The sequence below is a fragment of the Oppia nitens genome, unplaced genomic scaffold (assembly GCF_028296485.1).
Source record: "Oppia nitens isolate AA-2021 unplaced genomic scaffold, nextdenovo-longstitch-racon4-pilon3 scaffold18_pilon_pilon_pilon, whole genome shotgun sequence".
Lineage (NCBI taxonomy): Eukaryota > Metazoa > Arthropoda > Arachnida > Sarcoptiformes > Oppiidae > Oppia > Oppia nitens.
The window spans coordinates 1499753-1525812 of NW_026533197.1; the positions used below are offsets into that span (position 1 = coordinate 1499753).

The 26060-nt window shown below is 28.5% G+C and overlaps 5 protein-coding genes and 1 pseudogene across 5 annotated transcripts; 2 read left to right on the forward strand and 4 right to left on the reverse strand.

Moving 5' to 3' along the window:
* Positions 1-2160: 2160 nt before the first annotated feature.
* On the forward strand, positions 2161-2943 carry LOC128965880 (uncharacterized; annotated as a pseudogene).
* Positions 2944-7299: 4356 nt separating this feature from the next.
* LOC128965935 (probable isocitrate dehydrogenase [NAD] subunit beta, mitochondrial) lies at positions 7300-8739 on the forward strand. The gene is made up of 4 exons (XM_054312716.1): positions 7300-7435; positions 7496-7722; positions 7791-8334; positions 8392-8739. Exons 1-4 carry the CDS (start codon positions 7379-7381, stop codon positions 8734-8736), a joined length of 1173 nt encoding a protein of 390 aa, XP_054168691.1. The 5' UTR covers positions 7300-7378; the 3' UTR covers positions 8737-8739.
* Positions 8740-8832: 93 nt separating this feature from the next.
* On the reverse strand, positions 8833-9842 carry LOC128965936 (ADP-ribosylation factor-like protein 3). Its single transcript, XM_054312717.1, has 7 exons — positions 9808-9842; positions 9673-9750; positions 9555-9620; positions 9380-9496; positions 9229-9279; positions 8981-9166; positions 8833-8926 (listed from the first exon to the last, which is right to left on the reverse strand). Exons 1-7 carry the CDS (start codon positions 9808-9810, stop codon positions 8879-8881), a joined length of 549 nt encoding a protein of 182 aa, XP_054168692.1. The 5' UTR covers positions 9811-9842; the 3' UTR covers positions 8833-8878.
* A 749-nt stretch (positions 9843-10591) lies between these two features.
* Positions 10592-12890, reverse strand: LOC128965707 (BCL2/adenovirus E1B 19 kDa protein-interacting protein 3-like). Its single transcript, XM_054312454.1, has 4 exons — positions 12725-12890; positions 11126-11367; positions 10979-11055; positions 10592-10924 (listed from the first exon to the last, which is right to left on the reverse strand). The coding sequence occupies exons 1-4, from the start codon at positions 12765-12767 to the stop codon at positions 10744-10746; spliced, it is 543 nt and encodes a 180-aa protein (XP_054168429.1). The 5' UTR covers positions 12768-12890; the 3' UTR covers positions 10592-10743.
* Positions 12891-14543: 1653 nt separating this feature from the next.
* On the reverse strand, positions 14544-16931 carry LOC128965685 (protein regulator of cytokinesis 1-like). Its single transcript, XM_054312428.1, has 3 exons — positions 16697-16931; positions 14957-16640; positions 14544-14898 (listed from the first exon to the last, which is right to left on the reverse strand). The coding sequence occupies exons 1-3, from the start codon at positions 16780-16782 to the stop codon at positions 14590-14592; spliced, it is 2079 nt and encodes a 692-aa protein (XP_054168403.1). The 5' UTR covers positions 16783-16931; the 3' UTR covers positions 14544-14589.
* Positions 16932-17497: 566 nt separating this feature from the next.
* LOC128965881 (putative leucine-rich repeat-containing protein DDB_G0290503) lies at positions 17498-25065 on the reverse strand. Its single transcript, XM_054312659.1, has 10 exons — positions 24838-25065; positions 24668-24754; positions 22969-23161; positions 22418-22873; positions 21464-22153; positions 21021-21382; positions 19786-20645; positions 18677-18686; positions 18071-18178; positions 17498-17737 (listed from the first exon to the last, which is right to left on the reverse strand). Exons 1-10 carry the CDS (start codon positions 25063-25065, stop codon positions 17498-17500), a joined length of 3234 nt encoding a protein of 1077 aa, XP_054168634.1.
* Positions 25066-26060: the final 995 nt, after the last annotated feature.

Genomic DNA, 26060 nt, shown 5'->3' on the forward strand with positions numbered 1-26060 from the left:
ATTGAATAAAATCTTTAACATATAAATTGAATAAATTATTATTTGTAAACAAATTGTCTTTTTTGTTTAATTATTATAATTATAATATTTATATTATCAATAATTATTAATTTAGATTAAACAAACAACTATTGGTTCCGATGTTAGACAAAATGGCTAATCCGGAGTTTACGCACATTAAAAAAAATTGATTTTTTTCAACAGATAATTGTTAATTATGATCTAAAAAACATATATCCATCAAAATTATTGCGCGGAAACACCTAAAACCTAACTAAAATCTAATCTAAATACCTGAGCTCTCATAACATAATTCTACACTAATTATAAATAAAATAATATTAAACAAACATAAAGCGCGTGAATATAATTAACATTTATAACATTGATAATAAAATAGTATTATTGTCATTTCTTTAAAATACTTTTAAAAACACTAGTTGTCCACGCGGAACATATAACCATCTAATTTTATAGAATTTATAAATTAATTGAACCACAATAATAATGATTTTAAAACATAAATCGAATATATGAATGTTATTTAACGTGACAAACACTGATTCCGTAACCCAAGTACTGTATAGATTAGGTTAGGTTACCATTGAAAATTAGGTTAGGTTGCGGTTCGAACACCAGGTTAGGTAACGCGACAAACACTGATTCCGTAACCCAAGTACTGTATAGATTAGGTTAGGTTACCATTGAAAATTAGGTTAGGTTGCGGTTCGAACACCAGGTTAGGTAACCATTGAATAGGTTACCATTGAAAATTAGGTTAGGTTACTGATCGAACACAGGATAGGTAACGCGACAAACACTGATTCGGTAACCCTAGTACTGTATAGATTAGGTTAGGTTAGGTTCAAAATTGAAATAACATTGCTTTAAATTAAAATTGAAAATATATCAATAATTTTTTTGGTTTGTATTAAAATATTGTTTTTGGGGAAATGTGACAGACATACAAAAATCCAGATTATTATCTTAAAGTATTATCTTGATAGTCATTGACAACAATATTATTTTATTAGTTATTATAAATGTTTATATAGATCTCGCGCTTTACAATTGATTAATATTAACTTTTTTATAATTAGTGTATAATTATGTTATGAGAGCTTAGGTATTTAAATTAGATTTTAGTTGGGATTTAGGTGTTTCCGCGCAATAATTTTGATGGATATATGTTTATTAGGTACTAATTAACTAATTTCTGTTAAAAAAAATCAATTTTTTCTAATGTGCGTAAACTCCGTATAGGCCGACAAAATATTGGATTTTTAATTTTGGATACAAATAAGGGATCACTTTTAGAGATTGATATTTTTATAATTTTGATGTAATTCTCCCATTTATTACATTTTAGTTATATTACCGTTTATTTTAATGTTTAGTTTATTAAACAATTACTATATATAGAGTATTTATATGTATTTATAAGATTTGAATTTGTATAGACATGATAATCATCATAATATAAATTTAATACATAATAAAATAGTACATATCATACATACATTCATAACTTATATAAATATAATCGTAAATTTAAAATTAGTTATTATAAGTATTTATATTTCACAAAATATTTCCGTACACTTTCTTCAAATCAATTTTTTTAAAAAGTAAAAATATATATAAATATTGAATAATCTGAATAAATATATAATACTCTGTAATCTAAATTTTAAATTAAGAAAAAAATATTAAAGTTTATTAGAAATAAATCTAATATATTTTGGGGAACGTAATTATTCTCTCTCTCTCTCACCTGACTCTCACCTCTCTCTCTATTATTGTATTCATATCCCTATCCGCCCAACACTTTCATTCTTTTTCTTACACAATAATACTGTACATTGTTTTTCGTTTAATCAATAAATTGTTTGCTAATTAACTCTTGTGTCCATCGATTGTCATATCTTGTAATCGCTATCATCGGTCAACACACGCAAAGCAATACATAGCGACCGCAACCGCTATATTGGTGACCCAAACCAGTGATCTTCACCGCCGATGACCTATTGATTACAATACACGTGTTTTCATCGATTTGTTGTCTTATCGCCGATATTATCATCAAATCATCGCTTCTGTCGCCGCAATCAACTCAACAAAAGTCAACAAAAGTTTTGTCATCACCTGTTGTCGCAAACAATGCCAGACACCGAAACAACAACTACAACAACAACGAATGTGGACTCAGTGGCCGTAAGGCCTCCGCCGTTCTATGATTCGAATCCTGCGCTATGGTTCGGACTTCTGGAGGGCCAGTTCGCCGCCAATCGTATCTCTAGCGATGCCGTAAAGTACGGAAGCGTTTTATCGGCACTCACTGTTAGCCAATCAACTGAAGTGATGGATATCATTACTGATCCGCCGGCAAACGACAAATACAAGACAATAAAGGACGCACTCATCAGTCGATTATCAACAAGTAATGCAAGAACGACTGGAACAACTGATCGATCGCGAAGAACTCGGAGATCGCAAACCATCTCAACTGTTCCGCCGCCTCCGCCAATTGGCCGGTACCAGCGTTACTGACGATGCACTGAACATTATGAAACATTATGGATGCGACGACTACCTAACGATACACAGAAGATACTAAAGTCCTCAAGAGAACAACTTAACACACTGGCCGATATTGCCGATGAAATACACGATACGTATCAATCGGCACACGTATCAGCAGTATCTACCGAAACAGAGGCATTACGTAAACAAATAGATGCTCTTACCAAACAAATCGCTCAATTGTCATCCAATAGATCTCGTGATCACAGCAGATCTCGATCTCAAAGACGTGGCCGATCCAACAGTCGCAATCTCGAAGACAATGGCAAGTGTTGGTATCACAACCGATTTGGCAATAAAGCAACGAAGTGTACGAAGCCCTGCAACTACAATGAGGGAAACGCGAACGGGAATCAATAGCGACGGCAACTGATTCCCACAACAAAAGCCTTCGTCTGTTTGTTACCGATAAGGTCACAAAAATATTTCTCATCGATACGGGTGCTGATGTCTCAGTATTCCCGAACTCGAAGCTATGTCGTAGGCGCGTTTGCCGCCAACGGTACACCTATTAAGACGTATGGCTCACATTATCTAAACCTGGATCTCGGACTTCGCCGCGCTTTTAATTGGAAGTTCATTGTTGCAGACGTATCAACACCTATAATTGGTGCCGACTTTCTCGCACACTTCGGGATAGCACCTGATCTTCGACACAAGCGCTTACTCGACTGTATAACTGGTCTCAAAGTGTTTGGACGCATTCAAGTCGTCGACATACCGACTATTAGGACAGTCACCGGTGACACACCTTATCATCGACTTCTCGAAAAATATACAGTAATTACTCGCCCGTCAGCAACAATGAAGCCTAGACTCCACAACACTGTACATCACATCATAACAACTGATGGACCACCTGTTAGTAGTGACCGCCGACGACTGGTTGGCGATAAATACAATTACGCTAAACGTGAATTCGAGTCACTGGTATCTCAAGGCATCTGTCGTCCATCATCTAGCAACTGGTCCTCACCTCTTCATATGGTCCCTAAGAAGGACAATGAATGGCGACCGTGTGGTGACTACAGGTCTCTCAACGCGCGTACAATACCCGACAAATATCCAGTGCCTCACATCGAAGATTTCACTCATAATCTCGCCGGTTGTCGCGCCTTCTCAAACATCCATTTGGTTAAAGCCTACCATCAGATACCTATTGCACCAGAAGACGTACCCAAGACAGCTGTGAAGACACCATTCGGTTTATACGAATACTTATACATGTCTTTCGGTCTCTGTAACGCTGCACAGACTTTTCAACGGTTTATTGACGAAGTAATCCGTGGTCTCGATTTTTGTTTCGCATACATTGATGGCATACTCATCGCATCTAAAGACGAAACTCAACACTTGGACCACTTACGACAGTTGTTCACTCGACTCAAAGATTATGGAGTAGTGATCAATGTCGGCAAATGTGAATTTGGCGCCTCTGATGTCAAATTTCTCGGTTACGTTGTCGATCATACAGGAACTCGTCCACAACCAGAAAAAGTCGCATCTATTCTATCGTTTCCTCAACCGAAGACTACTCAAGAACTCAGACGTTTCTTAGGTATTGCAAACTTTTACCGAAGATTCGTACCGAACGCCGCAACTATTCAGGCACCGATGAACACATATCTTTCCGGAGCCAAGAATGATGTCATTAATTGGACTGAAGAAGCAATCAATGCTTTTGAGTCTTTGAAGACAGCCATCGCTAATGCCACTCTATTAACACATCCATTGACCGGCGCGACGCTATCACTAATGGTCGACGCATCCAACGGTGAAATCGGAGCATCAGTGCAACAACTTGTGGACAGCGATTGGCAACCAATTGCTTTCTTTTCTCGAAAGCTCACAGACAAGCAAATTACGTGGTCCGCCTATGATAAGGAACTATTGGCCGCATACGAATCGGTGAAGAAATTTCGCTATCTTCTCGAAGGCCGAGTGTTTATACTGTACACCGATCACAAGCCACTGACTTATGCTTTTAAACAAAAGCCAGAGAAAGCAGGTCCACGACAAATGCGTCAATTGGACTATATATCGCAATTCACTGCTGATATTCGCCACATTTCGGGTAAAGACAATGTTGTCGCCGATTCGATGTCTCGCATAGAAACCATCGCTCAAGAGGTCGATTACGAAGCTTTAGCTAAAGAGCAAGAAGTCGATACTGAACTCAACGACATCATCGCTTCAAAGACATCACTATCACTCAAACTTGTGTCACTACCGCACAGTACATCAAAACTATGGTGTGATTTATCTACAAGCACTGCCCGACCGTTTATCACTAAAAACTACCGACAAATTGCTATACAATCATTGCATTCACTGTCACATCCCGGAGCTAAAGCAACAACAAAACTAATCAAACGAGCGTTCATATGGCCAAACATTGAGTCTGATTGTAAACAATATGTCCGCAACTGCATCGAGTGTCAACGTTCAAAAATAACCAGACATGTGTCAACACCGATTGGCTCATATTCACTGCCATCGCAACGCTTTGAACACATACATATTGATATCGTTGGCCCACTACCACCATCAAACGGATACACTTACTGTCTAACGATTATTGATCGTTTCACTCGTTGGCCCGAAGCACTACCGATGATAGACATAACTGCTGAGACAGTTGCCCGAACACTGATCAGTGGTTGGATATCAAGATTTGGGTGTACCATTACGTATAACTTCAGACCAAGGCCGGCAGTTTGAATCGAATTTATTGCGATCTCTCACTCAACTGCTGGGAACCAAACGGATCCGAACAACTAGTTATCATCCGGCAGCTAATGGTCTCGTTGAACGTTTTCACCGTCAACTCAAAGCATCAATCAAGTGTCATAATAGCGAGAAATTTCTGATTTACTACCGATTGTACTCTTAGGCATACGGAACGCATACAAAGAGGATCTCAACGCGACATCAGCTGAACTTGTATACGGCCAGCACCTGCGATTGCCCGGCGAATTCTTCAGCAACACTGACGACACGTCAATTGAATCATCTGATTTCGCCGTTCAAATACGTCAACACATGCGTGAACTCCGCCCGATGTCTGTTCAAAGACATGGCGAGCGCCGAACATTCGTATTTAACGATCTACGCAACTGCTCTCATGTATTCTTAAGACATGATGCTGTCCGTCGACCACTACAAGCACCATATGATGGCCCATATCAAGTACTCATCCGCACAGACAAGACGTTCGACATCGACATTAATGGTCGCAAGTCTACTGTATCTATCGATCGACTCAAGCCAATCCAAGCACCGGTCGAACCTACACATCAACAGACAAGTCATACAGTACCGGATTCCGACAATCAAAGCACTTCATCAGCACCTCAACCATTGACAACTCGAACGTCGCGTTCGAATCAATACTAACCCGGATTTTCGTTACTTCTAGTCGTGGCCAAGCCACTTCGGGGGGAGTACTTTGGGGAACGTAATTATTCTCTCTCTCTCTCACCTGACTCACCTCTCTCTCTATTATTGTATTCATATCCCTATCCGCCCAACACTTTCATTCTTTTTCTTACACAATAATACTGTACATTGTTTTTCGTTTAATAATAAATTGTTTGTTAATTAACTCTTGTGTCCATCGATTGTCATCTCTTGTAATCGCTATCATCGGTCAACACACGCAAAGCAATACATAGCGACCGCAACCGCTATAATATAATATAATATAAAAGCTGATTATTATTATTAAATAGAATTTAATTAATTTTATAATTACTATAAAATCAGTTGCAAATGCTAAGCCTAGCATTGTCACAACAACTCCTGAATGACATTAATAAAATACATACAAAACATACAAAAATACGTTAATATTTAATGACTTTCAAATAACCTTCAAATGATATAATTGGTGGAAAATACCAAAGAGGATAAAATATACTCATATATTGTAAATATATATAATTATTGAATTGACTTTTATTATATTTATAGTGATAGCTCTTTACAAATAATGCTGATTTCAATAGATGTCAACTTAAACAACACAATTGGCACTAAATGACAATTAAGGAAAATATATCACTTTTTCGGCAAAAGTGGTATTAAGGTCTGGGCTCGAACCCGGGTTTTTAGATCAATAAGCATTAACATCACTAAAACTCTCTTTTGTAGAAATTGAATGTTTTTGGATTATTTCTATGAATTTCTATATCATATAACTTCAATACTATTTCTAAATTATTACATTGTTTCTTAAAAGTTTAAATATTAATTTCAGATTTTTAAGTTTTATTTACATCACCATTCGATATATAAATTTAAAATATTAAAAATGATTGACAGAGACACAGACAGACAGATACACACACACACAACGATACAAAACACTTCAAAATTTTGTTTTTTTTGTGTAAAAATGTAATGAAAAAAAATTAATTTTATTTATAATTTTTTAATATAATTTTGTAGTTAATTATAATTTATTTTTTAAAATATGAATTAAAATGTGGCAAAAATTATTAAAATCAGGATTTAGTAATATTTTTTATGATTTATGAATTTTTTGGTGGCTTTTTATTATATTTTCTCTTTTCAATTGTATATATGAATTGCAATAATAATTTGTAATTATTTCAAAATTTAACTGAAATTTTCAACACTAATAATACATATGATATAAAATAATAAACAGTCAATAAATTTATTAATAAATATATTGAAATTTTTGTTATAAATTGTTAGTAAATACAGTATTAAATCAATTAATTTAATTGAATTTTATTAATATATTAAAAATAATAACCGATTGAAACAAATGTCAATATCATTGGCCAAAACGTTTGCATCAGTTTTGTCACGAAATGTCACAAAAGTAATGATCAAATGACTTGATTTATAAATTGATTAATTGATTGATTGGTTTAAATGACAGACATATCGATGTCCACTCTCGATGGTCAACACATCCGTACGTTATATGACAACGAGTGGTCAAAAATGGCAGAAAGTTGACGTCAAAGAAATTGATCCGAAGACTGAATCCAAAGTCAAGTGTACTCTAATCCCTGGCGATGGTGTCGGACCTGAACTCATGATTTCTGTCAGAGAAATATTCTCCGCTATTGGAGTTCCCATTGAATTTGAAGAACTGTTTCTTAGGTTTGTTGATAATTAAATGACTTTATATATCATCTGATAATTGAGTCGATGATTGATCGCTGCAATAGTGAGATCTATCCGTCGCTATCAGTTCCCGTCGATACAGTGATTGATTCATTGCAGAGGAATGGCATTGCTTTGAAAGGTATTTTGTCGACACCTTTCAGTTCAAGTGGTGGAGAATTGCAATCATTGAATATGAAGATTAGGAAACAATTGGATTTGTTTGCAAATGTGGTTCACGTGAAGAGTTTGCCCGGAATTAAGACTCGATATGAAAATCTGGATTTCTATGTGATTCGGGAACAAACAGAAGGCGAGTACAGCGCTCTCGAGCACGAGTCGGTGCCCGGAGTTATTGAATGTATTAAGATTGTCACCGAAGAAAAATCTACACGAATCGCCAAATTTGCTTTTGATTACGCAACTAAACATCACCGCAAACGGGTCACTGTTGTCCATAAGGCAAACATTATGAAGTTAGGTGACGGACTTTTTCTCAACACTTGTCAACAAATTTCACAATTGTATCCAAATATTGAGTTTGAATCTATGATTATCGATAACACGTGTATGCAATTGGTCTCAAATCCCAATCGTTTTGATGTTATGGTTAGACTACTTATCATTTGTAAAACTTATTACTTATGTACAGTAATTGTTGTTTAGGTTATGCCTAATCTTTATGGCAATATAATTGATAACTTGGCCTCAGGATTGGTTGGCGGTGCCGGTATAGTTCCCGGAGCAAGTTATAGTTCTGATTGTGTTATTTACGAACCGGGAGCTCGACATACGTTTGGAGAGGCTGTCGGCAAGAATATTGCAAACCCGACGGCTATGTTATTGTGTGCAATCAAAATGTTACGACACGTGAATCTTCATGAATACGCCAATCAAATTCAAAACTCATTGGAAAAAGTGATCGCTTCGGGAAAAGTGAGAACAAGAGATCTCGGAGGATATGCGTCGACTACTGAATTCACACACGCAGTCATTTCAAGCATGACTTAAATTTTGTTTTATTATTTATTTTTAGGTTTTAATTTTAAAAATAAGTTAATTAAGAAATTATAAATTGTTAAATTAAATAATATATTAATAGATAAATAGAGAAACAAATTTTTAGAAAATTTTAAGTCTCTTAAAAAGTTATTCACTTTTTGTTTGCTTTGATGTTCTTAACGGCCCACTCGAGCCCATCCTATATTAAATTGATTGTTAATTAATTAAATGACAAATTATAATATTAACAAACTTTGAGTCCTTCAGCGGATATGGCAGAACAGGGTTGTATTTGCCACGTCCTGTCCCTTATTGCCATCAAATGTAGACCTTCTGCCAGTTCACTAGCGGGCGATGCGTTGAATAAGTCTTGTTTGTTGGCGTAAACCAATAGAGGAACTCCTATTAACTTCTCTTCACTTAAAAGTTCACTTAATTCCTAAATACGACTTTAATATATAAATATTTACTAAAAACAAATTGATATTTATTTGTGAATACCACTGATGTTTCTTCAAATCTTTTTTTATCAGCGCTATCGATGACATAAATCTAATTACCGGTAATTTAATATAAGAAAATACAGTATAATTATTGAGAGAATCGAGTATATAGTAGACATAGTTTTGAATGCAATAAAACTGTTTATTACGAGAACATCGGTGTTGTCGAAGTAGTTCCTCCAATACGGTCTTATCTTACGTTGTCCTCCGATATCCCAAACATTTAATTTAAATCCAGGCGTTTGAACACTTTTTATGTTAAAACCCTATATTTATAGCTATATAATCGATGTTTGATTTTTATCTCAATTGTTCACAGAATACCTGAGTTGGAGTGATATGAGTGACGTCCTCTGAGGCCAACTTCTTGAGAATTGTCGTCTTCCCTGCCTTTGGAATAAATAAGAGTTATTACATGCATTCAAATAATATGAAGACTGACATTGTCGAGACCCAACAGAAGAATTCGCAATTCTCTATTTGGTGTGGCTTTCAGTTTCTTTATCAGTGCTAACAATCCCTTATAAAAGAAATTAATTATTATTAACAAATTATCATTAGATTTATCCTAATTTACCATAATTTCAATCAAACAAATAAGTGATTCATAAAATATTGATCGTTTTGATGACTTATTATATATTTATTTGCGATTCTTATTGAATGCATTTGTTGTAAATTTAATGTCAAATAAGTTTCAATTGTCGCCAACGGTTACCACAACTGAATAACAAACATACTGTTAGTCTAAGTATTGAACTAATGTTATAATACTCTTCATAATTAGCTTTTATTTAGGATAAAGACATTTATTTAATAAATAATTAAATATACAAAAACAATATTCAACGTAAAAACAGTTATTACATTAAAATTTTCAAATTATAATATTGATAAAAAATATTAATTACAATATGTATTACAAATGTTTTATATACAAATTTTGAGAAATATATTCTTAAAATAATTTTGGAAACTAATTATAACTTATACATTATTTTTGATTGCTTTTAAAGCAAAATTGGATTTATATTATTAGAGGATTACAAAACAGTAAAAGAAAATAGCCTAACATTTTATTTACAGGCACTTAATAATCGTTAAAATTAAATACCTATAAATTTTTTAAAACTTATTTTTTAGTCAGAATTCAAATAAGATTTCATTTCAATGTAAGATAAAGGATTCAATAAATAATTAACTGATAATACAGTATAAACAAAACAATTATTTCTATATATACTGTTTATATGATATAAATTTATAACTTACCGGTAATATATATATTGATATTAATAATAAAACACATATGACATTACTTTTTAAAAATATAATTATTATACAATAATCATGAAATGTGTTCAAATATCTTCTATTGTACGGTAATATTATGGAAAATTCAAATCATAGTATTGTATTAATACACTAAATAGTTATTAAATATTGTATGGCTAATCATTGAATAACTACTTTATATATTAACTTTATATATAAATAATTGATTGAATTGTCATTAAATGGTACGACGAACCAGAATCGTATAACCAATGCCAGCGCCAAGAATTAAAGACAAAATATTTGTCAATAAGAGTATAGACAGAACTTCTTTGGAGAAAATGCCTCTTCTTATAGCCCATTGACGTAAACTCATCCGACTTTTCCTCAGCGGTTGTATTTCATTGAAACCCCATTCCCTATGATATGTCATTAGATTATTATTAGATCAATAAATTAAATGCAATCAATACTTAGGCAATTGATCTCTTGTACTCCAATCCCAAATCCAATCTGTACTCAATTGACGACTTCTCCCAAAATTTTCAACCTTTGATAAGCAAATAATTCAAAAATAAAATATTAATTTATAATAAATACTATATAAATGTTATCAATACTTTTTGAAGAATGGAATCGTTTGGTGACAACGACTCGATGGCAAAGACAGGGCTGTGAGCACTCTTTGGGCTAATGCTATGCGAATTGCGAGCGCTTCCAGTGAGTGAAGACTCATTGCTCTCTTTCTGTGCCTCCCATAAGAGTCTTTCCAAACTCTGAAATGTATTTAAACCCGTTGTCCTTCCTATCAAATGAACCGGTGATGTCAACTGTTGACAACTGTTCACTTCAACCCAAGACTCTATTAATTGGTAATTATTTCAATCAAACCTTTTACTTAATAGTCAGACAAAACAATTCACTAATTATTAATTTTATATTAAAAAATAAAATATTAAAACTATCAATGTTTTTAGCAACTACTAGTAAAAAAATAATTAAAATGTATCAAATTATTTGTTAATAAATATAAAATGCAATATATTTCAATATATTAGCATGCAACATTTTCTAATTAAAACAATATACTGTTTATTATGAATTTTTCATAATATAATCATTTATCAAATTTATATTATATAACTTTGCATTAAATACTAAAACCATATGTAATTTATTACATGTTTATATCTGGCTGTCATATGACTTAAATTATACATTATTTCAATAGTCATCACTAATTTAATTTTTAAACAGTTTTTCAGTTAATAAACTTTTGCAAAACTTTATTACTATAATATGTAAAATAATGTGTAATAAAAAACCAGTCTTTTAAAGTACAAAATAAATCTAATATAAAACAAATACATATAATATAATTAATAACTTAAACGGTGTTATATTGGCTTAAAATTAATACTTATATATATTATAGTTTTTCATTTATATTAAGTCACAAAATAACCAAAATTAGTAATTAAATCCAAACTTGGGCCGCAATACACTTTTATAATCGGGAATTCATAGTTAAACACTCATATGTTTTCTATGTATTCTCAATATAGATACCCGATTAGAAAAGTGTATTTCGGACAATTGGACAAAAATCAATTATAAATTTTTATTATTTTGTGATTATATATATGTTAATAATTTGATGTGCAATAAACAATTACTTTATTAAATCAATAACTATTAATTTTAAACACAATTAAAAAATTATCATTCTTTTTGCACTTATCTTTATATATTATAGTTTTTCATTTAAAAGCAAATTAGAAAAAAAGTTAAACATTGAAAACATGGATACAATTAAACACTTATTATTTGACAATTCAATTGATATATTATATAATAAAATGTCAATAAATTGTATTTAATAACAATATTTGACTTAATTATCATAATAGCAGTCATTATACAAATATAGTGACTCTTTGGCCGTAATATCACTATATTTGTCATATAATGAGTTAATGCGTAGTTTAGTCATCACTTCATTTCATGTCATTGTCAACACTTCTACACTTCAACTATCACTCTGTACTCAACTGTCATCTCTTAAGTCACTCTGTGGTCAATACAATCAAATCACTTCAAGATATCTAATTAATTGCCATTTATTGATAGCAAAGTCAATAACAATAGACATATCGTTTGACTTATGTATACATTTAATCACTATTTGAATCTTAAAGACATAAATGAATAACACTTACCATTGAGTGACTCTTGAGTGAAACTTCTTGGAGTGGATGTCATGATTGCAGTGATGTCCACAACTGACACAATATATGTATTACATTAAGACATCACTCAAACTGATTGCCAGTCATTCACCACAACAACAATGAGATCATTGATTGTCACACATATAGTGACATCTATTGTATAATAATATTATATATTTGTGTCAAACCTTGTATTCAGTGTTTAATTAAATCAATGTCTAAAAGTAGAGTTCAATTAAATTATTTAGCAGTCATTATAATTTATAACCACTTTATAAATTATAATATAGTATTATTAATATGTTTAGTAAAGTAATATTCAAATATACATACATATAATACAATGTTTTATATATTTTTACATAATTTTATAAAAATTTTGAAAAACATCACTGAGAAAATTGTTTGATTAAACTAAGATATATGTCTTTAAAAATAAAATAATTTGTAAAATATTTAATTGACAATCGATTAAAAAATAGATAAATAATCGCCGGACAAAACACAGATTATTTAATCGACATTTGTCTATTAAAATTATAGGGCATTAATACTAAAAAAGGGCAACATTTTAATATACAAATATCGCTTTAAAACTAAACATAAATCTATTTATTTTAATATTATTGTTCAATAAAAATAAATGTAAAATAAATATTGTATAATTATTGAATTTAAAATAGACATTTGTGTTTATTTTTATTTATAAACATACACACTAAAAAAGATATTTATATTTTAAATACTAGATAATTGTTTTTTAAAAATAAATGTAAAATAAAAGACAGATAATTATCGATTTAAAAATCCACAATTGTCTATTAAAAAATAGTTTTTTACTGAAAAAAAAATCTGAATTTATATTTATTTTATTAATTACAATTGTTTTAATTTAATTAGATATTTTTTGATTAAACATTTAATTTTAATATTAATATTAATTTAAGTCATAGTTATTATTTTCTTACAATAATTATTATATATATATGCATTAATATTCTTATAACTTTTCATTTAATTAATTTTTTACAGTTTATATAACACATTTATTTTATAAAAAAATGTATAAACTAAATATATGTATAAATATCGATTTTTTAATCGATAAATACTTTTTTTTAATTAGAATTTGAATTGTCGGCTTTCTTACAATACTTTTTATTGATAATTTTTGTGTTTAAAAAACATCGATTAAATATTGTATTTATGTATAAAATGTATATTAAAAATGATATATTTATCAATTATTTAATTAAATTTTATTTTTGTACAGTGTTTGTAAATGAGTGTAGAGTTTTTAATAGACATTAATGTTTGCATTTTAAATATATTGCGCATGAGTAAAAATGTTTTATTTTTATTTTATAAATTTACAATTTTTATTATATATTAACAAAATGTTTTATTTTTAATATACAATTATTTAATTTTTATTTAACACTCATTTACAGTATAATTTTACTCTCTCAAGTAATAGGATTTTTTTCTCAGTGATGTTAAAGTCATTGTAGTTATCGAAAAGCTTTGCAATCAGTGATAGAAATAAAATCATTATAAATGTATAAAATTACTGTATTTTACTTAATGTTGATAATAATGTGATATATTTATTAAATAAAATATATTTTTGTGATGAATAATTATTAAAAGCAATATATTTACCGTATATTCAATAAAGCGTATAAATTCAAAATTTTGTTAATAAACCAATTAAAGTTACATAAATATTGTACTTTATATCCATATGAAACACAAATACTATAATTATATAAAATTGGATTATAATTTATAATAATAATAATAATATTGATAATATATTTAAAAAATATAAAATTATGTAATGAAATGAAAGCTTAGAGAAGGAACGGTGGTTTGTGTTTATGGACATTAATACGAGGCAATCGACTCGGTGTATAGCCATAGTTACTCTTGACTTGTGGTGAAGTAGGAGTACTTCTAATGGGTGTTAAGTGTCGACCATTACTTATGTGCATCTGTTTGTCGATGGCTTCGGATAAATCATTACAACTACGAGATAACCGTCGATGCATTGCTTGTTGTTTGGGTTCCCTTCTCTTCGTTATATTTCTCGATGGAGTCAATGGTTTATTGGGAAACGTTATGAAAGTAGAGTTGGCGTTATCCCTATCTGTAAGCGGAGCCTAACAGTATTATAAATAAAAATCAGTTGATAATAACTAATAGAAATTTGTCACATACTTGGAACTGGTCCTCATCTATACTCAAAATTGAGTCAATATTAGGCGTATCCAATACTTGATTCATTTGATTCTCAAGATTACGAGCTCGAGCTCTGGGAACAGGTTTGGCAACATCTCTTCGTTTTGTTAACGTATTAGCGTTGACATCGTTGATGACTCGCGATGGCGTCAAAGGGCCGCCAACTCTGCGAACTTTATTACTTGAATCACAATTGGGTGCCGTATCTAATGCTCTCTTAACAGGTGTTTTACGGACGACGACTCCACCGCTAACTGGTGTCATCTTTTTACTCTTAAGCTGTCCGTTGATCTCCATCTGTCTATGTCTTTGTCGTTCCTTTTTTTCATTCTCTTTCATGTCCTGATACTCCATCTTAAGATTTTCTAAGTATTGTTTCACAGGAATACCAAACACATCGAAGAGTTTTCCTTTTAGTTTAAGTCTATCTTCACTATACTTCTTCAAAATGTTCTCAACTTTTGGCAAATTTTTCTTAATTTGATTTTTCTCTCTTTCTTCAGCGAGTAGAGCACCGCCTCTATTATTGAACCGATTCGGATCATTGGCTTTGCTTTCGAGTTCTTTATATCTGTTCCATAGATTATGCCATTCGCCGAGTTTATCAAACATTTCTTCGCACTCTTCAAAGTAATTCTGAAGTTTTTGCAATTCGTTTTCATGTAATTCAAGCAACTCTTCAGTGTATTCGTTGCAATCAATAAATGATTGAAATTTATCCTTTTGTTCATCAGATAAGAAACACTTTTCATACCATTCAAGCAAATCATTGCGAACTTTTTGAACGAAAAGTTCAAGATTTTGTCGTTTCAATTCTTCATATTTGTCAACTTCTTGTTGCAGTAGAGACAGAATTGATGGTTTGCAACCCATTTTGTTACGAAAGAAATCGTTTCTATAAATTGAATCCACTTCTAGTTTATCCCAAAGAACTTGTAATCTCTTTTCCATTTGCTTTCTCTTATCATTGTTTTGTTGATAACATGTCTCCAATTCTGAATGTAAAGATTGTAATCTCTTCATGTGATCGTCAGAAAGAATGAAATTTTCTGAATCATTAAACAATAGATGTTTCTCAAAATCAAAGACCACTTCTCTTTCGAGTTCAACAAAGAGTTGTTCAATAATTTTCTTTAAAGATTGATATTTATTGAACCGTTTTGAACGCTCTTTTGTCAAATCGGAGACATAGCTTTGTAATTGCATCAGCTCTTCATCCGACGGTATATTAGTGGCAGTTCTGAACTCTTTTGCCTTTTGATTCATTGTGGCCAACAATTTGTCGCGTTTTGACTTCAATTCTGTCAATTGATTCAGTCTTTCTTTTTTTAAAGCCTCTAATTCGTTGTATTTGTAAACAAGTATTCGTCCGATTTGTTTAAGTGACCGATCAGTGGGCGCAGGAAATGATGGAAGAGTTAGATCATCAAGAATTTGATTGATTTGCTTAAGTTTGTTGTCGTTGTATTGGATCAGTCTTTGTAAGGACGAGTTTTCAATTTGCAGAGAGTTTTTATTTGCCGTAAAATGTAAATCTTTTAATTGTTTAATCCTATCGACCATATCACTAGTGGTTAATCCCATTTGTAGCCAAATGGTGGCAATCTTCTCAACAGTCTGTTGTGTGTCTTCGGCAATGTCTTTGGCCGCCTCTTTGGCAAACCTTTATGAAAAAACATCAAATCATTTCTTTATTATCTTATAATATACTTGTCATACACTTGTGGCAGATCGTCATCGTCAGCGACCGACTCGTTGTTATCCTTAAGAAGCCATTCATGAAGTCCGGCGTCCGTTGTATTCATTATTATTATTAATTGTTATTAAGTATTGAATCAAATAAATGGTAATCAAATCAATGAGACATACATTACATTCAATATATTGTTATAACTGTTGTAATCATGTATTCAAATGTATTGCTATTCAACTGTCATATGATTTCATACAACAATCACTCATACGATTGGTTTACAACTTAACACAACAACCAATAGAAATGTTTTATCAATGCATTGAATGCCCTCTTGTGATGACTAATGTCATTGAAAACAATTGAATTCAATTTACTTTACATTAAATATGACAGAAGTGTTAATATTATATTAAATACAGTATTAATACTGTAATTAACAAAAAAAGTTTACAATTATTATTATACAGAACTTAAACTTTAATTATAATAATAGTATATTACAAGTAATTATTTTTGTTTTATAAAATACATTCAAAATAATTAAATTTTATTTTAATTAAATAATTATAATAAATATTAATTTTTATTAATAAATAAATAAAATAATATATAAAATACAATAAATTTATAATATACAGTACGCATGTATATATTTATGGTTAACTTACTGTACATTTAACAAATTTTTCACTAATGTTAGATAATTTTTAATACAATAATGTAATAATATTACAGTAATATCATACAAATAATATAATTTTATAATGAATTGTATCATACAATTTGTATGTCATTAAAATTGATCAAAAAAGATATAATAGTATTCAAAGATGAGTCGTTTCAATGATATCTGAATCACAATCACTTAAATCATCACTAAATCCGATCTCTTTAGTGATATATTTGACCTCATTTTCAACTAATTTTTCATCACATGATTGTTGACAATTTGTCAAACTTTTAACTATAATAGTGACTGATTTGTCTAAATTAAAACATTTGACGAGTACTTCATTTGTATTGCAATTTTCTATATTTTTCAAAATATCTTCATTTACAAGAATCTACAAAATATAGACAATTAATTTAATAGTTATAATATTATTTAATTTATTATAAATTGTATCCAACCTTATGACCTGAAATGTTATGAATATCAAAATAGCAGCCAATAAGTAATGAACCAAATGTTATAACATTTAAAAATTTGTATATATTTTGATTTAAAGGCGTAACAGTTGTTAGTTATATTGAGGATAAAGAGGTGAAAGGATATAATAAAATTATATAAGTTTTCTTCTTATTAATTAAACCAAAAAAAAACTATTAATATTATTATCTATTATATCCACTAATAAAATAATAATATTTAGTTAACTATTAATATTGTTTCTCACTTTTTCTATGCTTTCATTTGAATCAGTTGTATATCTTTGTGAAGAATGAGAACCAGTTTTAGACAAATTTGTTTGGCTTTTCTCTAACCAGTCATTAGAGACATTGTCCTATAAAATAGGATAAAATACAAAATTATATTACAAATAATGATTAAGTAATGTATTTTATTTAATAAATATTAACTTCAATTAAACTTTTTCATACTTATAAAAGGGATATAACAAATAATTGAATAATTATAATATAATATACGAAATAACACTTTTCATATATGAATTCGTTATGTATGTATAATATGTATGTTAGTGTAACAGATGTTACGTTTTTAATATTTTTCAATTCAGAATCTGATTGAAATAAAAGAAAATATAAATGCTTTTCAAACGAAACCTCTCTATTAAACAAAATTATTTAAATACTTTTTCTATAGAATTAAATCTAGAATTTTATTATATTTGCAAATATGTCCGTTTGGTATCAACTCATTTCTTACTCATTTAATATAAATTTATAGAAATATATTTAAACATTTAAAAATAATTTTCCATAATTTCATCTGACAATGCTTAACATTAAATAGTTTTCTTTATAATTTTTTTATATACAGTGATTATTCTGATTATTTCAATATTAAAAAATTATATTACAATCACAGGCTTTAATGGGAATCTATCTTAAAATCAGACCCGCATCAGACTCCCGACTCGTGATTTTTTGGGAATATCTAGTAAACCATATTTTTAATATAAAAATGACCACAAGTGGCAATGTTATAGACTATTTTATACTCAATATAATTATAATTAATCATTTTTTAATTACTATTATCATTGGCCAGATAATAGCATCAGACCTGTTTTAACGTTTAACGTCTATAACATTGCCACTTGTGGTCATTTTTATATTAAAAATATGGTTTACTAGATATTCCCAAAAAATCACGAGTCGGGAGTCTGATGCGGGTCTGATAGTAATATATTGCCCTTTAATGTAGTTAATAGTTAATATAGTTTATACTGTATATATTTGTTAAGTAAATTAACGCAACCAAAGTTAACAATAATTGTTATGCAGACAAATGAAAATTATTATTAATCATAAAAAGTCTAATATTGGTACAAATAAATACTAAAATACTAAATAATTAAAAATTTTTGTACTATTAAAATACATATAAAAAAATATTGTTAACATAATTTTGCATATTTTTCCCGCAATTCAATAAAAACTTTTAATAGACTGATTCAGTTGTGGTCACAAATTTTAGTAATTCATTTAACAACAAGAAAAATGGTTTACAACTACACTACAAGTATATGATTACATTACAGTAAGTACTGATACAATACATGACCGGAGTATATCTAATAACTTCTCGGACTATATTTGAAAAACTAAAAACTTTATTAAACGATTCTATTGTATTGAAATATAGATATTTTATATTATAATAATAGATATAATTCTTACATATAATAACTTCACTATTGACTTATAAATGAACTAAAAAGTAAAAGTGTGGTTATATTAGCCACAAATCAATGATACCTTTGATTCTCGATAACAGTTTGTTTGATATTGTTGTCGACGACTTAACTCGATATCCTCTTTATATGTATCTAATGTATGATTCAATTGTTTGTTTAAACAATTTTTTTCATTTTCTAAAGTATTATATTTGTGTTGCATTTGTTGATTCATTTGATTATAAAACATTTCTTTATCTTTAAGCAAGTCTTGTAGTGATTGTTGAGATTGTAGTGAATTGTTGAGTTGATGTTTGAGTTGATCAGTTTGTTGAAGTAGATGATTGATTTGTTGGACCAGTTGATCCTGATCTTTCAGTTCCTTTTCGATGGCATTTTTGCAATTGTTTGACTCATCTAATTGGTGTTGCAATTGATTGATTGATAGTTCAAGTGATTTGATTTGTAATTTCAAAGAGGACTCTCGAGCCTCACAATCAATAAGTTGTTTGACGAGATCACTGGCCTTTCCATAGGAATCAGTAGTTCGTCGGTCAGGTTTAAGAGCTGATCTCAAGCGTGACTCACTTTCTTCCAGTTGTAAGGCTTTAATCTTATACTTTGTTTCTGAAGACTCCAATTGATGTATCCGTTGTTTGTAATTAAGTTCAAGAGTAGCAATAATATTGTCTGCTTTTGTCAGTGTCTCTGAATATGCCGACTCTTTTCGCATCATTTCATTCAATTGTCTTTTCAATTCTTCTTCATTCATTTGAATCGAAGTAATTTCAGACTTTAATTTCATTTTTTCAATTTCTAGTTCTTTTAAATCCCTTTTATTATTCATTAAATCTAATATTTTATTCTCTAAATCGTCTACTTTTGTATTAAGTTCTTCAATATTTGCAATAAATTCAAATTCTTTACTTTTAATTTGATTCAAACTTTGGTCCAATTGTTTTAATATATCATTTCTTTCATTTTCCAATTGATTGACAGTTGACACCGTCTGTGTCTCCATTTGTTGCATCTTTAGTCTCAACTCTTTTTCCACAACTTTATGTTCTTCTAGAAGTACATCCAGTTGTTCCTCATATCTTTGACGGGCCTATAATATTGTAAATAATTTATTTAATTAAAACAGTTAAATATATCTATAAAGTAATTTAAAGTATAATTACAGTTACTTTTTGTACAGTAATTAAAAAACTCAAAAATAAAAACAATTGTAGACTTAATAATATACTTATAATATAATTATTATTATTATTATTATTATTATTATTATTATTATTATTATTATTATTATTATTATTATTATTATTATTATTATTATTATAATATAATAATAATAATAATAATAATAATAATAATAATAATAATAATAATAATAATAATAATAATAATAATAATAATAATAATAATAATAATAATAATAATAATAATAATAAAAATACTTAATAATATATAAAAAGTAGTTTACTTTTAAGCATTCATTTTGCTCGTCTTTTAATGAATTTACAAGAAGTATCTTTTTGTGGCAAATATCAGTCAATTTTTTAATAACATTTTTTTGTTGAACTTCTAGTTCTTGCAATTGTTGTTTAAGTAGTGTTTCATAATAATTATGGCAATTAAATAAAGATATTGTTTTCATAGAGAAGTCTTCGTTAATTTTTGAGAGACAATCTCTTTCTGTATCCAATTCTTTATTAATTATATCGTATTTATCCTTTAAATCTATGACACTATTATGTTGTACATTGTCTTCACAGTTAAATAAATTTAATTGACTTTTTAAGTCATATTCTTGAGTTTCTAGTTTTTCAATACATCTCTTTAAAACTAATAAACAATTATTTTTATTATTTGTTGTTTCTTTTAATTTCAATTCATGGTTTCGCTTTTTCTCATCAATTTCATTGCAAATCATCGAAATTTTTTCATCTAATGATTGTCTTAAAGCTTTCATTTCAATGTCTTGAAATTCAAGGGATTTGATTTCACTCTTCAATTCACTTATTGATTGTATGAATTGTTTTTCACAGTTCATCCAATCTTTTTGAATGTTTTCTCTCTCGAAGAATATCTTTTCTCTCAATTCTAGTTCGCTAACAAATTCTTTGTTAATCCACTCCAACTGAACTAATCTTTCTCGCAATTGGTGTTCATTTGTTTCTAATTTCAATATTTCGTTCTTAATTTCAGGGGTCAAGTGATGAGCTGAAGAATATTTCATTTTAAGATTACCAGTAGTCGACAAACTGACATCAATGCGCTCCGGTTTAACCGTTTCACACAAAGGCATTGATTCGATGAGATTATCGAGTCTGACATCCCAGTGATTACCATTTGTTTGCAGTTGATTGTCATCAAAATGACTCACTTGGAAGGAACTGCCTATTTTTGAAACACCTTCCGATAGTTTTTCATCCGAAATAAACAACTGTAAGCCATCGTCGCTATCATTAGAGTCATTTGTATGAGTTGTTAGGTTAACAGTATATTCTTTTAGACAATCGACCTGAGCTTCCAAACGGTATAATTTCTGCCAAAGTATACCAAAGAGGTTATCATCGGCTGAAACATACTGTTCAACCCTTTTATCTTTATTCTCTGCAAAGTTATGTCTATTCACTAAATCACTGTTTTGTTGTAATAAACATTTTTTTTCATTTGTTTCTAATTTATTTTCATTTTTATTACTATTATTACTGTCAATAATAAAGTTATTTCTATTAAATAATAATTTTTGCATTTCCTGTATTTGATTTCTTAGTTCATATTCAATTGTTTCAAAATCTTTAATTTTATGATTGTTTTGATTTATAATTTTGTTGGCATTAATCAAATCAAGTTGTATTGTCTCGTATTGATTGCTAAAAGAGTCCATTTGTTGTCGCAATCGTTGACTAAGAAGTCTCGAGTCATTCTCTGCTTCTTCGAGTTCGAGAACCTGTTCTTCTAAATTAGTCTTTTCTAATTTTAATTCATCAATGGTTTGCTTTAATTTGTCAATTAAATCATTTGTATTATTATTATCTGATCTCAATTTGTGGTCGTCTTGGAAAAGCAATGGCATTTGATGTTGTGATTGTTTATGGCATAGTTGATCACTTTCGGCACAATTATCATTTGGTATATCTATATTTTTGTTATCTTCAATAACTATGTGACCAAATTCAAGACTTGTATCGCTAAACTTTTGACTAATCATATCATCTTCCCTTTCTTGTAGATCAGTCAAACTGCTTGGACCCGATGAGTGATCTCTTCGAGTGTCATCTCCAAGACCTTCATCTTCACTGGTCATTGCAGATGTATTATAAGTATTTTCTAATGTTTTGTGATATTTAAAAATATATATATATATATAATTACATATATTGTAAATCATTTAAAAAAGATTTTAGGGTAATAGTAATGCTTACGGTGTAAAACATTATTTTGATTAAAATTGTTATTAAGTAATAAATTGTTGAGTTCTTCCTTAATCGCATATTTGACTATTAATTCATTTAATGTTTTTTCTGATACATTCAGTATTTCTTTTAACTTCTGGTTTTCATTGTTGACATCCAAAAGTTGTATTTCAAGTTCAAAGCACTTATTACATGTTATTTCCTAAATAAGTTTTTTATTAAACAGTTATTAAATATATTATATCATAAATTAAATATTTTTTAATTTTAATATAAATTAAAGAAAATCTTAATTAAAATCATTGTTTCTCTTCACTAATATATTAAGTCTTAAGAATTTCCATATAATTAGAGTCATAATGTTTTAGTGAAAGTAAATAATAAGTAAGCGATTAAATGTGTAATGAACCCTAATATATAAGTGCTGTATATGACTGTCCTAATGACCGTATTTGTGATTAAAATTTAGTGTCATTAATGTCACTATTTTTATCAGATATCATTATATCAGACTTATATAGATATCTTTATAAAACTGCTTTTAAAAACTGAAAATTTCACTTTTATTTTATAATTATTTTTTCAGGTACAGTACTCCTATTAACTTAATATTTTATTACTACTATTTGTAATGCATCAATTAACTTTTTAAATTGTTATATTTAAGCTAAATTATTCAAATATTACAAATATAAATTATATAATTCAAATATACTTATACTGGAATTTAGTTATTTGTTATAAATTATTTACAATTAAGTTGTGACTTACTTACAGTATATATTTAACCAAAAATCAATAGATGTATATTAGATATATTAGAAATAATAATTAGTAGTTAACTAAATTTCTAAATTTTCTATGTCTAATGAGATTTGAATTTCGACAATAGATTCAATTTTCTCTTAAATTTTAATTAATGTATTATAATTTTTATATTTTTATATTATAAGTGAAGGCGACAAAAAGTTATTTAAGCAATTATTTGATGTCAAATAATTTATATAAATGATGTTACTGTACACGTATTATTATTGTTAATGGTCAGCATATTCCTAGTCTATATAATTTTATATAATATGATTTTAATATTCATTTTTTGAAATAATTAGCTTTTTTACATACAGTACTGTAGTTATTGCTTATACTGAACAGTACTTTATTCTAAATGTTTTAATTTCAAAGTTAGTTTTCAAAGTAAGTAAGATTTTTTCATATTTATAGTTATTAACTTTAGCTTAACTTAATTATTAACTTTAATTATTATCTTCATTTGAATTATAGTATCTGATTTAGTAACCAATTATTATCATATTTCCTATAATTTTGTATAAACATAAACACAGACTTTGATTTCTAGATTTATATTAATATTATTATAATTATTATAATATATTATACGATTGAACAGTTAGTTAAATGTTTTAATATAATCTAATAGTCATTATAGCATAAATAAAGTAATGTACTGTATATGAAAAAGACTGAAATATTGAATACAATAATTGTATTTATATATACATATAAATGAAATTATGCTAACTTTAATAATCAGTTGACAATCGGTAATGTTTGTGGTGTTTGTGGTGTTTTTTGTACAAAAGTTTGTTTTGTATGCAATTTGCAATATCTTTGTGATCTTTTAATAAATTTAAATTTGAAAAATATGAGAAATGTTTGATTTATATTTTCTTTGAATAACTGTTACCTCATTGACTTGAAACTCATGTAACTTGAACTCAAGCAACTCGTTTTGATCATTTGATTCTTGTAACTCAAGTGTCAATAATTGAATCTATAAATTAGATATAAATTATATTGAATTGTATTGAATATATTGGATATATTTGAATGTAAGTACAATATAAACACTTTTACCTGTCTGTTGAGTTCATTGAGTTGTTGTTTATTACATATCTTTTGTTGTTTGGGTCGTTGACTGTTGCAGTGATTGGCGGCGTCGCCAACATTGCTGCTAATCATACCTTTGATATCATTTTCATGGTTTGTATGGTTAGTATCAACCAATTGTCTCAATGACTGACAGAGTGTTGCAAAAGACCGCTCAAGAATTGCATGTTCTCTACAAAGTCTTTTGTATGACATTGAAGACCGACTTATATTCTGCAAGAGTTCACATATTTTGCTATTAACTTATATTTGCTTTTTAACAGTCTTTATATAAAATTAAACGAATATTTATGTAAATTTAATTATATTTTTGCTAATATATAGTAATTTTATTACTATATTATAGTATAATACTATTAATAGAGATAATTACATTTGAAAAGATCTCATTTATAAAATACTGTATTAAATCAATTTCTTAAACTAATCATTAAAAATAACTATTTTAATCTAAAAAAAATAATATATAATTTAATAAAAATTTTAAAAGTAGATTATTTAATACAAGATATACAGTATAAATAAATTATGAAATTTATATCTTTATTCAGACGTGTTAATAAAATTTAGTCCAAAAGCAAATATAATTTCATATGATTTATATTAAATATATAAATTAAAATCTTCTATAATTATTTTGATAAATTTAACTAACATTAAATAATAAAATTTTTTAATGACAATACCTTTTTACCAATAGATTTACCACTTATATCATTGATTATATAGACACAATTGATATATCTCTAAATAATTTATATTATCACATTCTTGAATCAGTAAAATTTTCAAACTAAACATATATTAATTATAAAATACAATACATAATTGAAATTTACAATAATTTTAAAATACAGTAAATAAATAAAATCATGATTTTTATAAAATTATATAAATTCAGAAATATTTACTATTTAGTATTTCAAACTTTAAAAAATAGATTGTATAGAAATCTTAATTATTGAAACCATTAATGAAACCAATAACTGGAAATAATATGCTTTTCCATATAAGTATTGAATACTTGTAAACAATTTACCCACAACTTTGAGTTTAATATATTTCTACAATAATTTATTAAAATGCCCTCATATTCCAGATATGTATACAATTTATAATTCTAACCATATATTGATATATATATATACAATACTCCATAAACTGTAAATATTGTTTTAAATTCTTTCTAT

What these genes read in the sequence shown, in the direction of transcription:
- LOC128965935 (XM_054312716.1), top strand. Translation starts at nt 7,379, where the DNA reads ATGTCAATATCATTGGCCAAAACGTTTGCATCAGTTTTGTCACGAAAT. An exon ending in TGTCACGAAATGTCACAAAA is followed by an intron (nt 7,436 to 7,495) that starts GTAATGATCAAA and finishes TTTAAATGACAG; the next exon opens with ACATATCGATGTCCACTCTC. An exon ending in CCAATCGTTTTGATGTTATG is followed by an intron (nt 8,335 to 8,391) that starts GTTAGACTACTT and finishes ATTGTTGTTTAG; the next exon opens with GTTATGCCTAATCTTTATGG.
- LOC128965936 (XM_054312717.1), bottom strand. An exon ending in GATTTGAAGAAACATCAGTG is followed by an intron (nt 9,167 to 9,228) that starts GTATTCACAAAT and finishes AGTCGTATTTAG; the next exon opens with GAATTAAGTGAACTTTTAAG. An exon ending in TATCCGCTGAAGGACTCAAA is followed by an intron (nt 8,927 to 8,980) that starts GTTTGTTAATAT and finishes AATTTAATATAG; the next exon opens with GATGGGCTCGAGTGGGCCGT.
- LOC128965707 (XM_054312454.1), bottom strand. Translation starts at nt 12,767, where the DNA reads ATGACATCCACTCCAAGAAGTTTCACTCAAGAGTCACTCAATG. An exon ending in CACTCAAGAGTCACTCAATG is followed by an intron (nt 11,368 to 12,724) that starts GTAAGTGTTATT and finishes ACCAATTAATAG; the next exon opens with AGTCTTGGGTTGAAGTGAAC. An exon ending in ACAAGAGATCAATTGCCTAA is followed by an intron (nt 10,925 to 10,978) that starts GTATTGATTGCA and finishes GACATATCATAG; the next exon opens with GGAATGGGGTTTCAATGAAA.
- LOC128965685 (XM_054312428.1), bottom strand. Translation starts at nt 16,782, where the DNA reads ATGAATACAACGGACGCCGGACTTCATGAATGGCTTCTTAAGGATAAC. An exon ending in GATGACGATCTGCCACAAGT is followed by an intron (nt 16,641 to 16,696) that starts GTATGACAAGTA and finishes TTTTTCATAAAG; the next exon opens with GTTTGCCAAAGAGGCGGCCA. An exon ending in TAGATGAGGACCAGTTCCAA is followed by an intron (nt 14,899 to 14,956) that starts GTATGTGACAAA and finishes TAATACTGTTAG; the next exon opens with GCTCCGCTTACAGATAGGGA.
- LOC128965881 (XM_054312659.1), bottom strand. Translation starts at nt 25,065, where the DNA reads ATGTCATACAAAAGACTTTGTAGAGAACATGCAATTCTTGAGCGGTCT. An exon ending in TCAATGAACTCAACAGACAG is followed by an intron (nt 24,755 to 24,837) that starts GTAAAAGTGTTT and finishes TCTAATTTATAG; the next exon opens with ATTCAATTATTGACACTTGA. An exon ending in TCAAAATAATGTTTTACACC is followed by an intron (nt 22,874 to 22,968) that starts GTAAGCATTACT and finishes ACAAAACATTAG; the next exon opens with AAAATACTTATAATACATCT.